Raw genomic sequence first — 18,273 nt, forward strand, 5'->3', positions numbered from 1 at the left:
CAGTGTATATATTTTTCTATACAGATTTTAAAAGTAACTATCATACATCCAGATTCCACATGTGTGGTCAACATTTTGTGAGTTGAATTGCCATGTCAACCAACTGATACCCACTCAATCCAACAGAACTACCAGCCCCATCTCATTCTATAATACTAACTAGTGGGATTGGCATGTAACCTGAAGATTAAATACTGCTTTTCTTTTGTGAGGTGTGAAAAGTCTGGTTTTTAAACCAAGGGTTTTGTAAGTTGATGTGATGTCTAAGGGAAAAAATGTATTTCAAAAAATTTTTTTTTCAGTTCTGAGGTCAATAAAGAGCAATGCAAGAAGCATTTCTTTAGCCTATTCATATGAATGTCCATTGGAATTTTCTTCAAGGTTTACACACAGTTCAGGTTATGAGCCTGATTTAGACAATCAGCTCTGCTCTGCAATCACTTTAGAAAATGTTGCACTTGCTTTTATTAAATATAGATAGGAACCCTTATGTCTGTTATAATCAGATGAAACAAGAGCATGCTTGAAAATGTAGGGCTCTTAGCATGAAAATTTCACCAGTCTAAGACAACAGAACCAAAGAGAACACATTTTCTTGTTCTCATGTACACCATGTAAGTAAAGGAAGTCGAGATGTCTTTCCTTTTCTGTCTTAGCATGGCATACTAGAATGGCATACTAGAATGGAATTGGAGAAAACAGTGACTAATGTGTGTTATTTAACAAAGCTAGAAATTCTGCCTGGCATTTGGTCTGAATCCCAAATGTAGTGCCTCTGTTTCATAACCAAGGGAACAGGGAACAGTACACTGGCTAAAACTATCCACCAAACACTGCATTTGATCTCCTCATTTGTCTATGCTTACTTCATGAGGTTCTTATCCTGAGGATCACAGTGTTTTCTTTAAAGACGGGGCATTTTTAATAACATTGTATATCGATCTATGCATAGATTTTGATTGTGGACGAGTTAACTAACTTGGCGTCCTGTAAAAATAAGACCAAAATATCACATCACTTTTAAATGAAAACCACTCCTCCAGGACAAGCCAAAAAGCTAACTGCATAGCATTACCTCTAGGGATCTGCTCTCTCAGGTACATGTTGCATTTTGAGACTAAGTTTCATATCTCCCTCTCCACCTTCTTTCAAGGAAAGCAAGCAGGTTTTTGTCCTGGCAGGGTAGGTGTGTTCATCTTTCATCTGTGCCTGAAAGGATTAAAACTTACATCTTGTAATTCCTGGAAGAATGCTTTCTTCACCATCCTGGCTGTTTAGTGTTGACAAGAGTCAGGCGCTTCCCTGTATCCAGGGAAGAAGTCCAAGATCCTGTGAGCAGTCATGGCAAACAGTGCACCTACTCACTTTAGAAGCCTCAGGAGTCACACTGAAGGTGGGTGGAAGGCTTGGGGATTGTAGTTTTGACAATATATATGCAGAGTGGGAGCTTGGTAGCATATAGGCAGTTATCATCTAGATGGCTAGCTTAGATGGAGCCCTAGGAAAAGGTACTTGAGAAAATATAACCTGTTGGAATATTAAATTACCATCCTAAACCTATCAGTGGGATTTTCAATTTAACTCTATTGAAGTCATGGGAGCTATTATATATCTTTGAATAATTCAATGTAAACAAATCAGAATAGACCCTTGCCTCAGAAAAAGACAACAAACTGTTTATCTACCTCATATCTCAGCTAATACCTTCATTGTACTTCAAGTCTATGTTTATATTAGTAAATTTAAAAGGAGTATTCCTGAGCAGTGGAATTCAATTGTTTATGATATTAACTTGTCCTTGGTGTGTCTTAGGGCAGTTCCAGCTACCCCATTCTCAGACTCATGGTGGAGATACCTCAGAAGAGGGATTAATGCAGTTTCTCCTAAGGTCCACTGTCTCTTCAAAAGGAAGAGAGCTACATAAACCATATTATTCAACAATTTGCTGGTTGTTCCTTGACAGCTGGTCTCCATGCCAGACATAACAGGCATGTCTGGGTACATCTAAGGTAGTAGAAATGATGCAGCCTAGCATTCCTGACTTGAATTGGTGTGTACGCAAAACACATCCTTATAGGATGGTGATCAAAAATGACATAGAAATTGTAGCTGTAAGGAAGGGGAGAACCCATCCAGGTGTTTAGCTGAATTCCTCTTTCAGTTCTGCAGTTGTATCTACCTTTTTCCAAAGAGATTACTTCGGGTGAAGGAATACTTGCCATGTAATCTTAGAACAGAACACCAGGCTGTATCCTGCCCGCCTCGTTTTCCATCTTCCCTGTCTCCAATTGGTGACCTCAATGTGTCAATATTTGGAATGACTAACATGTAAATACAGCCATACCAAGTCATGTCATGCAAAGGGACATTGTTTCTCACTGTTGAACTGATTGTTCACTTTCTTTTTTCCCCTCAGTCTTAAGGTGACTGGAAACAAACCATGAAGCCAAGAGGAGGAAGGATTCTGGACACCTGACAAAGCAGTCTTGTTCAGTCTTGCCTCTGGGTCTCTTTCTTCATCACGTGGTGTGTATTTTTCTTTTCTTTTTTTTTTTTTTATGTTTTTGTACCTTCACTGTGACAGCATGGGCTGAGATTTTTGTAGTAAGAGACATGTGTGCCATTCATATATTGCTTTTGAAGAGAAATCGATTAAAATAACAAAGTAGTTGGGGAACCCAACTGCATACAATACAGAGGAATCCAGAAGATGAATTTGTGGACGCCGCTCTCTGGAAGCGTTCCAGGCCAGGCTGGAGGGTGCAGCCGGGGGCGGTGGAAGGTGCCGCTGCCCGTGGCCGGGGGTCGGGACCCGGCGGTCTCTGGCCCCGGCCGGGCCCTCAGCGCTCACGGACGTGGGGCGCTCAGCGCCTCCTGGCGGCGGGCGGCGGCAACGCCGGGCGCGCGCGGGGTGGCGGCCGCTGGGGGTCGCTGTTCTGGCTGCGCGCGGGGAGCCGGCGGCGCGCGGCCCCCGGAGAGGCGCCCCCGGGCCCGCGCGAGTCCCTCAGGGCTGGGGAAGCGCGCCCGACACGGGGGCAGCTCCGCGCGTGCCCGCCGCCGCTGCCGAGGGACAGGTTCATGCACACAGGCACAGTAAACACGGAGAGTTCCGCCGGGTCGGGTTTCAGCCTCCCGCTGCCGCGCCCCGAGGGGCTGCGCAGGGTGGGCGGCAGCCTGTGTGTGCTCTGGGGAAGGGCTCTCGTACGAGGGGGTCGGCGCTCCCCGCAGACTGCCCCGCGCCGCCGGTGCCCTTCGGTCGGGCTGTCACCTCTGCCGAGAGGCCGGCAGCTGCCGGAGCGGACAGGGCGCTCCCGGCGGTATCACTGCCTTCGTCGTCCTCCTCCTCTTCCTCCTCCTCCTCCTCTCCCGGCCCCGCCGGGAGCCCAGGAAGCCGCCTCGCCACCCGGGACCGCCTGTGCCAAGAATCGGCGAAGAGGCGGCACGCCCGCTCCTTCTCTCTGCCCAGACCCACTCCAGCCGCCCTCTCCGCGGGCTTCCCGGCCGGCGGGAGCAGAAATAGCCTTCCCCTTCCCCGGCAGCTCGCCCCCGCCCCAACACCTCCCTTTCCCCGCCGCAGCCGGGCCCGGAGTTCCCGGTAAACAGGCGGCTTCCCCGCCTGCCCCCCGCGGGGCTGCAGCCACGGGCCGGGGACCCGCCTGACGAGAGCTGTGCCAGGGACATCAATATTTCAGTGACTCCTCAGCGCGGTTCTAGTTAAAGGCTCAGGCGATGCGCCACCCCCGTCCCCATCTTCCCGCCGCCGCCCCCTCCCACTCCAAACACACACACTTGGGACCGTCTCCTTACGTCGGAGAGCAGCGAAGGAGTGACTGAGCCCTGCCCGGGAAAACCGAGCAGGGGGAGGGACGGGGGGAACCGGGGCGGGAGGGGAGAGAGGGCGGGAAGGGGGGGGCTTGTGCAAGCAGCGACGCTCCCGAGGTTGCCAAGTGGACTTTTATTGTTTTCCACCCACTTCCAAGTCGATACTATCTGCCGTCTCATGTCCATCCTATAGCCTATATAAGCGGCTGCGCTGGGGCTGACGGCGATGGAGTAGTTTGTGGATACGGCGGGAGCGCAGGGACGGGAGGGGGGCGGGCGGGCCAGTCGCGGAATACTCGGACTCCCTGCCGTTCGCTGGCTGCTGCCGTCCGGGGAGCGGCTCCCGGGGGGAAGACACCTCGGCTTCTGGGACGGAGACACAGGTAAAGCAGCCGGCGAGCACCAGCAACCTCCTTCCCCTCCGTCTCCCTCCCCACGCCCCCATCCCTCCCGCCCCGCCGGGCCGAAGCGCTGCGTGCGGTGGGACGGGTGACAGCCTGCGGGCGGGAGCGGCCGCCGCCGGACCCCGCCAGAGTTGGCAGAGCAGAGCCGCCTCCCGGAGCGGCTGTGTGTGAGGGGCGGTCAGCCGTCCGAAGGCGAGCGGCTCCAGGCACGATGCTGGCCGCCGCTCCGGGCTGCTCCTGCGGGGAAGGGGAGTGGGGAAAGGGACGGAAAAACGGGAGACTGGCTGTGCTGTTCCCTGCCCCGGCCGGTTGCCCTCCAGCCGTGCACCTCCCGTCCCGCCGCTCCTGCCCGCAGCCCGGGCGCTGAGCCCCGCAACCGAGGGTGGAGACCCGCTCGGTGCGCAGCTGCCGCGGCTCTCCGGCAGAAACTTCGGGGAAAGTTGTCGCCCCTCGCCTCTGCTGCTCTGCTCCGCTCCGTGGCCGGGCGGGGAGAGGCGGGGCGGAACGCTCGTCCCCGCCTGGGATCTGCTCCGCCGGGGCACCCCCAGCCTGGCCCCGCTCCGGGGTTGCGCCCCCGCCCTCCCTCGGGGCCCGGCGCGGGCTGCGGGGAGGCCGTGCAGGCGCTACCCGCGGCGCTGGGACGGCTCTGCCCGCGGGGCGGGCGCTGCGGGGCGCGGGGGCAGCGGCGGGGCCCCGCGGACCCCCCGCCCCGTCCCGCTCCGCCAGCCCCCGGCAGACCGGGGCGGTCTGTGCCCCCGCCTTGTGTAACCTGCGAAGCGGTCGCCGCTCTTTCCTCCGCCAGTGTTTCCCATTTCATCCCCACGAGTCTCCCCACCTTCGACCCATCCCCAATTTTCTCTTCCAGTGAAACAGGAAGACCTCCCATAGCAGCAGATCCTTCCTCTTACGCACTCTTCAGGTCGGACTGCAATGAGTGGACTGAGGTCTTCTGGGCTGCTGGGGCTGGTACTCTTAATGCTCTCAGCAGGATACTGCAAAGAGAAAACGGACTCCGCAGATTTGAAGGACAAGCAAAGTCTCTTGAATCTCATCATGGAGATCATTCAGGAACTGAAAAGGTACCACCTCGAGAAGGACAGTGGGATGCAGTACTTCTCCAAGCATGACTATAACTTGGATCGAAGGCAAGTGGCTGACTATGGAGGATACCAGGATGAACAGAGAGTTGGTAAGTCATAGTCCATTTTTTTCCCTATGATGCCTTGGTGAATGAGATAACAGGTTACTAATTTTGTATTAAGAATTCACCACTCAAAATACTTGCAGATTCCCTTTAGTATCAGAAGCAGACACAGATGGCAAATTTGGGATAGAAAACTTCCATTCACTTCTCACAGTCTTTTACTCTCTGGATAATGTACTCAACTGAAAGTCAACTTCCTGTGGTTTTGAACAAAACCTATTAATAAGGGAAAAGACTGAAATGGGCTGAGATCAAAGAAACAAGGGATAAAAATGCTTTTTCCTGGAAGGTTACCACTTATTATCGTGCTTGGTTTAAGTGTTTCTTGGAAATGACCCTAGCGAGATTCTCCTGCAGGATTGTGGTATGTCCTAAAACCTTACATATAGTCTTCTCTGCAGCTCAGTTTCACTGAACTGTTCACCCTGCTTGTTAGTTCCTTTTGTACCGAGAGAAGTACACCTTGAAATACTAGGGAACTGAGACAGTACTCGTCTGTCACTCTGACCAGTTTGGGACACTCCTGCAGTCATCCTTCTGCTCATTTGACTAGCTGTTCTCTAACCTCCAGTGAAAGCACAGGTTTGTTCATGAGATGTTCAGGATTGCATAGAGCAGTCCAGAAATACACATGGTGATGGATAGTTACTGCTTAGTTTGGTGCTGTACTTCTGTGCATCCAGTTGAAACTAGATTTAGTTTCTCCTGCTGCCGTGTCTAATTTAGTGTTCCCTGTCACTCCCAAGCCCCTACAGCGTTACTGCTGCTCATCTGACCCCTCCAACTGAAAGGGACTTTCTGAATATTTTCCAGCAAATGTCTACTCACCTTTTCCCAAATTTGCTTTCATTTTGATAGTATGCTATTTATTTTGTCTTTATTGATCTCATAAAGCTTCATTATACTTTTTCATCATTCTCATTCATACTCAAGTATCTTCACAAGTTTGCATTTATTGGTGGTTGTCATGAAAATATTGCTTCTCCGTTTGGATGATTAATGAATGTACAGAAGACAACAATTTTGTTCTACTTAAGGTCAACACAGGAGAGAACATTTTGTTCTACAAATGTTGAAAAGTCAAAGAGGCCAGACTAAGCAGGGAACCATGGTCTGCACAACTCTAAATCTCATCTTGGAATGTGGGCGTAGTTTTTGGTCACCCTGCTGGTGCAAAACATCTGGCTTGTGTGGAAAAGTTGTCTATGAAATTAATAATCCTGCTTCATAGCAGATTATTTGGTAGTGTTGTTATTGATTCTGAAGCAATTTTTCGTTCTGGTATTATAATGGAGTTTTTCCAGAAACTCTGAAAAGGAACTACTAGTTAGAGTCTTTCATTTTGGTTTTTGCATCACTTTCCTAGAGAGCCTGTCCCATGGGAAATTTCTGAGTGAAGCATGTGTGTTTTTAATGCTCTTCATGACATAATTAGGTCAAATAGGATAAGGTCAATTTTACTTACACTGACTAAAGTTAGAAGTAAATGAAGAATGACTTTCGAGAAGTGTCTAAATTCACAAGTGGATCAGATCTGGATGGAAATGCTCTCTGCTCTATATCTGATAAAGAGGTGCCAGGGGAATGAAAAAAGGCTGCTCACACATTTATGGTCAAGTAAATAAAGCTAGTGTATCATACACAATCAGCACTAAGCTATCAGCATAGTGTTTGTAACGGAAAGCAATCAAAGATAGTTGTAAATCAGGAAGTCACAAGCAGGGGTTAGGGCTAAAATGGATTTCAGTAAACCAGTTTCATTTTGCCATCTGCTGAACACACAACACAAAGCGGTAAACCACAAACATAGGGAGCCAGAAGAGAGCAATTTGCTTGGAATCATTTCCTGTGAATTTTATTTACTGCTAAAGGGGGGAGGTGGGGGGGAAGATTCCTGTAAGTAGATCAATCCAGTTTCATGATTAGAGCAGAACAGTGCTTCTGCAAACATACCTGGCACAGAATAGTGGATACATTTGCATAAGAGAATTAGAAGACACAACCCCAAACTTGAATATATCTTTGGGTCTTTACCACTCTTGTAATATGAAAGAATTTAAACCTAGGTAAACTTGATAATGTAGTTCATAGAGGACTAAAATCTGACTCTTAGTTAATAACCATCGTCATAAATGATCTCTCACCCAACAGGCACTGTTTCATCAGCACTGTGTTTCACACAGCATTTTACAGGGTCTCCCTATGTAAAGCAAATTCTTGCAATTTAGCCTACTGTATGCGAAGGGCTTTTGCCCTCTGTGCACCTGTCAAGACATAGTGGTGATGTTTTCTGTCCTCATACTGTACTTGGCAAGCATAGTTCCAGTGCAGTAGAGTAACTATTCTTTTTTCTGTCCCACAGAAATAGTTCCCAGAGATCTGAGGATGAAAGACAAGTTCTTGAAGCATTTAACGGGTATGTTTGAGTTTTGCATTGGTATCCATATTTCACATACATACCATAAGCTGCACTACTCTACCTGTGAGCTGTGCTGATTCATAATTTATTTTTCTTTATATTTCAGGTCCACTTTACTTTAGCCCAAAATGTAGCAAACACTTTCATCGGCTTTATCACAATACAAGGGACTGCACCATCCCAGCATGTAAGTAACAAAAGCACAGACTTCCCTAAAAGAAGGGGAAACTCTAAAATTTATTAGCTCTATCAAGTATCAGTAGTGATACAATCTCAGAATACATTCCCTGCAAAGAAAAATTTGGAGTGCTCTGAAATGTACTAAGTATCCTCTACAGCATTGCTAGAACAGCATCAGCATTACAGAGAGGAAAATGGAAATAAAACTTTCTCACTGCAACTACACTATGTAGAATGGCTCTAAACACTGCATCCTTAGGTACTGATGTATTTGCCTCATGGGTTCCAAACCAAGGGTTTGCTTCGTACAGGAACATAACTCCCCTCACAAATATCTCATATTTAGTTTCTAGTGCTGTAAATTCAAGATAGGATCACAAATCCAGGTGGGGTTATTTAGTTTTCATTGATTATTTATGTAGGACACATTTTATAGACATTTTATATTCTGACTATTCAGCTACCAATCTACCAGTGATGTTGATAGTGAATCTTTGCAACACTTGTCTTCAGTGAATTACAAAAGTATAACTTCATAAGGCTTAGAAAATGGACACAACTAAGCAAATGCAGCTTATGATACCTCATCACGGTTGGCAGCATAGAGAATTAAATAAAAATCAAACATTGACATTTATTAGTAAGTAGATGTGACTCCAGATTCACACTGAGGAGGACCTGTTGAGTAAGCAGATGCTATTTTAGCATAGCCTTTTCAGGATGGAAGCACACTTTATTTTACTTGTCTGAGGTCAACCAGTTGGGTCAGTAGCAGAGCTGGGAATAGAAACAAGAGTTACAGATTCCAAGTTTCAAGTATTAATAAATATTTCAGCCCAGTGCATGTTAAAGGCATATTTGGTAAGAATTGTGGACATTTTCTCTGTTTGTAAGGCTTCAGATTAGGAATTCCTTGGAAAGACAAGGATTTCTAGATGAGAGGTAGCCAGATCACGTTCTGTTTACATGGGTGGAGATGTAAGTTGTTCATAATTTGTCTGTTCTGAACAAGCAACAGTCATATTTCCTTTTTCATAAGGATCACAACACAAACATCGTTTGGCTCAGCACTAACAAGTACTCCAAGCTGTGAAGCTAAAGACTAGTTGGCCTTAAAGGCTCTAAATTAGCCTTTTCCTTCTGCCAGGTGACATATCCACCAACATAATGTCTGGATAATGGAGGATAATTTGTATGAGTGGCAGTTACAGCATAACTATGCTGTGAGTTGCGGATCGCTAACATTTCATCTCTAGAAAACATTAAATGTAGTTACTCATTAATGAAATAATACCTAAAAAAAATCAACATCAGTTACTGGACTGGATTGACTAGCATCTCTTTAAAGTAACTTCCTTCTAGGAAAATGAGATAAACAGCTTGCTTTAATTCTTCGTGCACAGGATGATGTTACTTTTTGATAATATCCTTACTTCAAATTATAGTGTTCCTTCTGTGTAGAAATCTGAAGGCCAAACAGCAAAGAAACTAAAAGTGTCAGTGATGCTGCAGCATGGTGGTAGCCAGTACAAAAGCACTTTGTTGGCATACTTTGTAGCACTTTGTACAGTGTGGCAGCATTGGCACCTGAAAAATAATTTACTTTTCTATCTGTCCATAACCAACTTTCACAATATTTGCTTTCAGTTTTTCATGTAAATGAAAAAAACCCCTTTTGATTAATTTCTTTAGTTTTGCATTGCTTCTGTCTCCTACTATGAATGCACCAAAAAGTTGAAGGTACCTAAAATAGGAACAACTAACAATAGGACTACAGTGGAAAAAACAATTTTACTAGTTTTAAGATAAAACTTCATACTCTTATGAATGTTTATGATGTGGTCATCTACTTGGGCTGGACTTAACATTTGTATGACTAGAAGATGTTACTTGTCTAATTTAACAGCTTTCCCAGGAAAAAATCTATTGGAGAGTGGCATTACTTAATATTAAGTTGACAGACTAGCTCATTGAGGGCTGGATTTCAAAGGTGGCTGAGCACTATTTATTCTTTCTCTAATATGGAAATACTACAGTCACATGTTTAGATCCCACACAGAAGCAGAGGCACAGACGTATAAATTTTATACACGCATACATACACTTGGACAGACTCCAAGCACATTCATGCTGTTTGTTTACAGATAGAACATGTGCAGAACTCAGTTGCATAGTTAAACGTGCCATTAAACACGGCTTTCAGTTATTACACAATTTTTACGCGCTCCTTTTTTAAGTCAAAGGAGTTGATTTTTATTCTGTTGCAAACTAAGGTATTCGTTGAACTTCACTATGACACTAATTTGCACACTGATACCAATTTTGATTTTTAAAGGCAAAGTTGATTTCTCTGGTAATCTAGTCATGCTCTTTTTTTTTCATACAGACTATAAAAGATGTGCCAGGCTTCTTACTCGATTGGCAGTAAGCCCTATGTGCATGGAAGGATAAAGGTAAGCTTTTTTTTAGCAGAAATGACATTCCACTGCATAGCAAAGCAGTGGATGTTGTATTTCATACATGAAAATTCATGGGAGTATAATAACAACTGTCCTGTAGATAAGGTATTCCCCTCCCAGAGGAGTTGAAGTAACTGGCTTAATCTGGCAAATTTTGGCATTAAGGAAAGGGTACCCCCTACTGGAAGTCATTACATAAATGTCCATGTGCATAATCTGTGAATTATTTATAGCAGCATACACTTAGCAGATAGTGAATTTGTTGCTACAGAACAAAACACAACAGCTGTGGCTTATTTTTCAAGAGTTTACTCAGTACACAATTGCCTGTATCGGCAGCAGCAGCCGCCCTTTTATGTGTGCAGCTGTAGATCGGTGCTGTAGTCAATAGTATGAGTTAATGTATACACAGCTATACACATGAGAGCTTTATAAATGTAGATAGGTCACAGGTGCTTTTATAGTAATTCAATTAAAATATATTGATAGGAGCATTGATAAACTAACTTCAGGCTATTTGGATTTTTTGGGATTTCCTTGTGTACACCTCTCATGTCTATCGGTTCATTGCCTCCTGTTTTGCCTAGATGTGCCTCTATTTCCCACAAATACTCAGGAAATTTCATCACCCACCAAAATAAAAACAAAAGCCAATCAACCGAACCAAAAAGTACTCCCAAACTATCTGTATTTTTAGAGAACTGTAACATAAGAGTACAGAAGGAGTAATTTAAATTCTGTCCGCAGCCTTTACCTGAGACCAAATGTGATCTTGGACAGAGGGAGAACTAATAACCATGTAGATTTGTCAGTAACAAATGCTGTCAAACCAAGATGCTTTAACTCTGGGACAAAATACACATCTTGTGGAAAGAATCAGTGACAAAAAGTAATAAATATTAGGCATTTTATATATTTTTTTTAAAGTATTGACACTGTTTTGCACTTCACTCTCACAAGCAAGCTGGGGAAATAGGATCAAGATAAATGTAAAAGTGACTGGAAAAAGATATATAAGTTGTTAGTACTTCATTGTCAAAACTGGAAAAATGTTATTGAGCAGTGTCACACAGCTTCATTATGGGTTTGATATTGTTCAATATTTTCATTAATAACTTGGGTGACAGAATACTGTATTTATGTATTTCAGTATTATAGGAGAAGCAACTATGATACAGTACAACCTTGAAATTAAAAATAATCTTGGAAAATAGGCCAAATAGTCTAAAACCAGGATAACAGATAAAGAGCAGAATTATGAAGTCACGTAGGATTATTCAACTGCAGAAATACACGGAATTTGGTGCATAGTTAAATAGTGCTGTCGAAAACATGGAGGATGACGTGGACCACAAACTAAGGAAGTCAGCAATGTTACACCTGAAGAAAGTCAAACAATACTGGAATTTATAAATAGAATAATTGTTTTTGAAATTCCCGACATAATTACTGTTACTGGAATACTATATTTAATTAAGGGTACCACACTTGAAGACGTGTGGGTTCTTCTTGTAAGAGTCCAAGGAAGAGCAACATGAATGACCAAAGGCCTAGAAAACTCGGCATACAAGAACAGTTACAGGAATTAGGATTATTTAATCTAAAGAAAACACGACTGCAGGAAAACATGATGGAGCTGTTCAATTTAATGAATGACTTGCTACAAGTCATTCTCTCTATCCAGTCTGGATAAATGAGACACAATTTGTTTAACTTTACAAATAGGTGAATAATATTATTACCAATATCAATAAGCAGATACATCAGAGTATGAAATTCTTTTCTCCCTTTCTTTAGAAAATTTTATCTGTATCTTAACAACCTGTCCTGTAAACACGAATTTGTAATATGAAGGAATAGCAACTAAAGTAGTTCACATCTCAAGCTGGGAGTCTATTTAAAAATGTCCATCTCTCAAACAACACTTTTGCTCAACTAGCAGGCATGTTTCAATGCTAGCAGCAACTCTCCTCTTATTCACACAGACACAAATCTGTAGTGGTAGACTCCTTAAGCAGCCTTGATTAGCAGAAAGGAAGACTGTCCTCTACTACACACATCTGGAGATGCACAGGTGTCTCCGTAAGATTAAGCCTCTTTTCTCCTCAAAGCTTTTCCACTGCATCAGTTCAATTTGTGTGAAACAAATTAGGTTTCCTGTTTTGTTCAGTATCTGATTCTTGCTTCATTTCAGACTTCTAAGTGGGCTGGGCTATAGATGGACTGTTACTTTGGCAGACTGGTAGTTCTGGTGGATTTTTCAGATCTGTGGACATCTACCCATTTTTAGAGATCAATTTGGAGAGAAGAAAAAATGATAAATTTATTTTTATTTGTACTTAAAATGCATTTTGGACAAGCACAGCTTTAAAGCACACAAGACATTGAAACTCAGAGCTAAGATCAAACAAGAAAATAATATGTGAAAACAGAAATTAGACATCTGTTACTGTCACAACACACACCTAAATGGGCACATGTGCATTTACGGTACAACGTGTCTTATGGAGCCATCACTTTTTCTCATTTATTCTATACATGTGTAACTGAGCTCCATCTTCTCTTTTTTTTGGAGCATATGTTCCCTTTCTGCCTGAGCAGACATGAGCAATGCAGGGACCCAGTAACAGCCCTTCAACTTGTTGAGATTGCATGAGTGAAGCCAGAGCAGCAGATTTCTATTATCACATCTCTCAGTAGACCATTTTTTTTTCCAGTCAGCCACCCAGGCTGTATTCCCTGGCTGTCACCAGCACCATCTCTGATTAATTTTATTCTGTAACCCTTCTCATGGTCAACACAGCTATGCTGGAGTCCTGTCCTTGATGCTCCTTTTTTTTTTTGTTCTGGTCTTCAGCCTCATTCTTCTGCCAGCTTCCCATATTCCATGCTTGCTTTGTTCCACTCCATGCAGATACATCCCACAACTGTTACATTGTCCATATCTACAGAAGGTAAGAGATGCCAGGAACACAATTCCCAAAGTCTTCACCTAAATAAAGTTCACAGTTCAGATCATGAGCATTTCTTGTGACAGACGGTGATGAATCTGAAAATCCCTTTGACAGCATTTGTCACAGCCACTTTGGCTAAAATCATACAGATTTTACTGCTTTTGTTTGAAAACCGCAGGTGCTACTGTTGGTGCCCTCCCTTTTCCATTACCTGTTCTTTATGTGTTTGCTAGACACCAGCACTGATCTCATAACTTATGTTGACAACTCCTTGTACTGTGAGGAGTAGTTCAGGGACTAAGGACTGCATTATCACATAATATTACATACTTCTGTTTTGAAGATTTCCCCTAATTTCTGTACTGACAACTATTAATGGGGTTTTTAAAACTTTTTTAAAGCATCTACACTTTTTTCAAATAAACAAAGTAAAACTAATTACATACTTTTACACTAATAAATACAAGACTGGTGCAAGTAGTTGGAGTCTCAGGCTAAGCAGAGAAAATGAGACTTACATACTATAAAAAGTGTATTAAAGAAACCTACCAGTTGCTTGTTTCCTTAAGATGCAGATACACATACAGGTCAAATATTCTTTGCAAAATTCCTAATAAGCTTAAAACTGACGTTTCCTTTGGAACTCAGAAAAATCTGTGTAAACTCCTCAAGATGCATTGACCATACTAGTTATATGTGACAAATGCTGAAAATACAAGATAAAGTTGGAAACTTAAAATACATGAAGAAAAAAACTGAAATACCCCACTAAATATACCATTCCTTTACACCATATTATATATCCATTTTTTCAAATTATTCTTAAACCACAGTATTTGGGCACTTGAATTTTGCTTCAAGTGTTTTTAGCAATGGAAACAACAGCCCTTAATTGCATTTTCCCTTAGACTGGTGCTTATTCAGAGTAACATTGAGTGCATTCAAGAAATATCAGACACTTGAATTCCATAAAAGTGAAGGTGAAATTAAGATGAGGGGGTTGTGTATTATTCAGTGAAGGTCTTTTTTTTCTAGAAAGTATAGCGTGATCTGTCTTACACAGCTGCTCAGGCAATGTTCAATCACCTCTTCTTGGTGCCAGGAAGTGGTTCCCAAGTTAATTAATTTAAGACTTTTATCAGAACTACTACTTTGAGTTAAAAAGGCAGTCAGTGTATATGGTTACTAGTGTGGCATTGTCCAGGTTTATTATGTCCAGCATAGTTTTCCTTGCTGTGGGATGTCTGTGGCTAGCAACAGATGGGACATTAAGAGCTTCATAATCTTCAATGCATGGATCTCTCTGTGATAACATTACAGCAGAATTCCACCTGGGTGTGTACACTTGGGAAAAGAATTTTTTTATGTAAGCATGGGGAGTTTCTGCCACAAAAGTCCTACTGGCACAGTATTTAAAGTTTATATTGATATTTAAACCACTAAATTCTTCTCATATAGATTAGCTTTTTCCTAGAATCAAATTTGGAAAGCTGTAGTATGCCTTTACAATAGCTTTCATTTGTGCTTTTAAAAATTAGCACAATTGGTTGGGGAGTTGTATAATTACCTATGTTCTCAATAGAGGCTGTAGTCAAATTGCATTCAGGATCTCCACTAAGACTATCCGTCATCCTTCAGCTAAGTTCCAGCCCAATTTTCTTAGACTGATGGATATTACAGACTATATGAAATAAAAACTTTTTTTAAAAAGTACAACAGATTTATGAGTACTAAAAATCTGGAGTCTATTCAAGGGTTTCTGAAAACATCAGGGGTTTAGAAAACTATAAGTTAGCTGATACAAAACTGTAAGTTACCCATACAAAAGCAGATGTAGATGAGATGACAAATGAGCATCCACAGTTTTTCACCCCCAGCGAGCTGCATATTCCCGTTAGTAATGAAAAAACTTTTTATTACATTTTCACTGTTTAACTTGTAAATTGTACCACACACTGATCAAACCAAAAGCACGTTACTTTCTTCTAAACATCACTTTTTAGCATCATAGCTTAAATAGAGTACAGTAGGAGCATACATACAGAAAATAAGCCACATGAAAATGCAAGACAAGGAAAATTTACATCAGTTTCTCCTCTAAGGAAGGATATTAAAAAAAAATAAAAGTAATTGTCCTATCTGCAAAGCCAGAAAAAAACCCTAGATTACATTAAGCTTTTCTGTAACATTATTACATTTCCTAATAGCTTTCAAAAATTGCAAAACTAAATGTTTAAATACTACTAACAAGTATTTCTGTATGCACCAATAGCTTGATTTTCAATGGATTATGTCAAGTCCAACTGACTTTGCATACAAATTATTCTATTACAAATTACACTTAAGCAGTAGAAAATGTAGAGAAACTCAGAGTATCAGAGAATTCACACTGATCATGGGAAAGACAGTTACCTATGTTCAGACAGAAAATATGAAAGCTTAACTGTGAAAAATATCATCATCAGAATTCTAGTATCAGAGTACCAGTGGTTTTTATCTCTCCCATGAATTTTTGATGGCTGTAAGACACCAAAGCTTCAGCTGAATCTGTCTGCATGTAAGAGTCTTTCAGCTGTGGAGTTCCTGCTGACTAAAAAGACATTGTACAGTTTTTACTTCTAAAAAAGAACAATAACAGGCATAGAAACACATGACACTGGGTAGACAGACTTGCAGAATTCAGTGCTCACCTGTCTAGAAGAGGACAGACTTCTAGATAGGTGTATATGCAGTTACACTACATTTTCTTGTAAGCTTTAAAGGTGTGAGGGAGTAGGGTTTTGAAAACCTTCACCATTCAACCTTTAAATCAACATTTCCAGAAGAGAGACAAAATACCTACATAAGCAGTGTGGAAACCTGTAATTTTGTGTCTGTGATTTTGATATCCGTGTCATATGCATGGTTGTGATTTCATTCCAAGAAACTATTTTGGGAAGACTTGATAGAACAGGCAGTGAATTTAACCACTGCAGCTCCTGCTTAGTTTGTGGTGGCTCAGTGTTGGCATGTTCCAGGGGCTATATTTATACAACCAAATCTTAAAAATTTATTTCTATTTGTTTCTTGTTTATATGAATCCAAGTTTCTTCACAAATGGGCCCAATGAAACATCAGATCCTTCCTAAATTCTTCAAACTGGGCACCCCATCAGCAGCTCCTGACACCAAGGCATTTGGACAGCATTTTGCATTTTGTTAATGCTATTCCTGAGGTTTATTCACTTTTTTGACTTCACAGATGTAGTCATTGGAACAGGCCACACTTAACTACGAACACATTTTGAATAAATAGAACTGGATTTTCCTAGTCTGTCTACCAAACATGAACCATCAAAAAAAGTGATGCTTTCCAGAATTTCAGCCTTGATTAACAGTCAGGCTGATATGAACTGAGCTAAATCTGAAATTCACTACTGAAAAAGTTATTACTGATTTCTCCAGTTTCATTTACTATTTTCACTATGATAAACACGTTCTCAAACGTATATATATGAGTATAAAAATGATGAAAGGCAATTTTCTTTTCTCTTTTAATCCACCAGATGTTATTGCCGTGACAAGAAACACCAAGAACCAAGAGAAGTGCCTTGGAAACCAACAGGGAAATAGAACTTACTACCTTTTAGTGAACTCCATTGTGGACAAGAGATTTATTTTTGCAGATTGACAGACTACTTCCCATAACTCTTTTAACATGCGTTTTGTATGTCATCAACAGTTTGCAGATTGACATTCTTTACAGTAGCATAACTGCCAGTAGTACTTAATGCTCCATACTTAAAAACACACTACAATTGATGTGTAATGCTGCCAAAAATAATGTAAACACAAATATTTCACCAAGAAAATTCATGTTCTATTGCTTAATTCTACAGTTTTAAGGAATGTTTGTTTGTATATCTAGAACTACTAAAGATCTGCTCCACAGTAGTTGTGGTCACTTGATATCCTTCATGCTTATGCAATTTTTTAAAAGTTTGGTTAAAACAAACTTGCATTGGGGTCACATTGTACCCTGGAGTACAAATTGCATGACAAACAGGAACGTAATTCCAAGTAGACATACTTTTTGGGACAGTGGAGCATGGATTTTGTACACAAACACAAGCTGCCATTAATTTACTTTATATAATAAATGTATGAAACATTCCAGCAAACGTGCAATATGTAAATACTGTAAATAACAAGCGTAAGTAATAAAGTGTTTGGTATTATGTTGTTCTCAGTTTGCTTTCTGTTCACTGAATCCAGGTAAACAAACTACCTTCTGGTAGCTACCATCATTTATCCACACGTAAAACTCCTTCCACTAAGAGTTCACAAGTGTAAGAAGGAAAGGTGTACTCACCTCAGAGTTCAGTAATCTGGACACCCTGGATTTGTGAGGATGGACAGATCTGTACGTTTCAAACCCAAAAAATGCCCAAGACCACAAGGCTGCTCCAGTTCTCTACAGCATTATAAAATGGAATACTTTTTAAGACTAACAGTTGTTCTGGGGTTTTTGTTTTTTGGGAGGGGCTTTTTGCTTTTTTAATAATCTGTAGTCTAATCACGATACTGCAAGTCAGAAATATAGTCAGAAAATGTCCAGTAAATAATTTTAGTATTGTAGAATTTTTAAGGAGTTAGTGAACACTTACTCCAGAAGCCTTGACACACATTTCCCTTTCTTTTTTAAATCTGAAATTAAATCCAGTTGCCACAGGAAAATTACTCAAAAAGGAAGAAAATTTTTATGTGCAATCTGCAAATGCATGTACTGGGTTTGCATGGCCAGGTTTTGGTAGCAGGGGCGCTACAGGGGTGGCTTCTGTAAGCAGCTACCA

At 41.8% G+C, this 18,273-nt stretch overlaps 1 protein-coding gene across 1 annotated transcript; it reads left to right on the forward strand.

Moving 5' to 3' along the window:
* Window positions 1-3,919: 3,919 nt before the first annotated feature.
* ALKAL2 (ALK and LTK ligand 2) lies at window positions 3,920-17,658 on the forward strand. The gene is made up of 6 exons (XM_042017345.1): window positions 3,920-4,205; window positions 5,092-5,415; window positions 7,793-7,846; window positions 7,956-8,036; window positions 10,416-10,482; window positions 16,987-17,658. Exons 2-5 carry the CDS (start codon window positions 5,157-5,159, stop codon window positions 10,478-10,480), a joined length of 459 nt encoding a protein of 152 aa, XP_041873279.1. The 5' UTR covers window positions 3,920-4,205; window positions 5,092-5,156; the 3' UTR covers window positions 10,481-10,482; window positions 16,987-17,658.
* The last annotated feature ends 615 nt before the right edge of the window (window positions 17,659-18,273 follow it).

This window comes from Corvus kubaryi, unplaced genomic scaffold (assembly GCF_017639235.1).
Source record: "Corvus kubaryi isolate FWS band 111438036 unplaced genomic scaffold, C.kubaryi_AGA036_p1.0 split3-73, whole genome shotgun sequence".
NCBI lineage: Eukaryota > Metazoa > Chordata > Aves > Passeriformes > Corvidae > Corvus > Corvus kubaryi.

Coding starts and splice junctions, on each gene's coding strand:
- ALKAL2 (XM_042017345.1), top strand. CDS start 5,157: ATGAGTGGACTGAGGTCTTCTGGGCTGCTGGGGCTGGTACTCTTAATG. Junction 5,416..7,792: donor CCAGGATGAACAGAGAGTTG/GTAAGTCATAGT, acceptor TCTGTCCCACAG/AAATAGTTCCCAGAGATCTG. Junction 7,847..7,955: donor GTTCTTGAAGCATTTAACGG/GTATGTTTGAGT, acceptor TTTATATTTCAG/GTCCACTTTACTTTAGCCCA.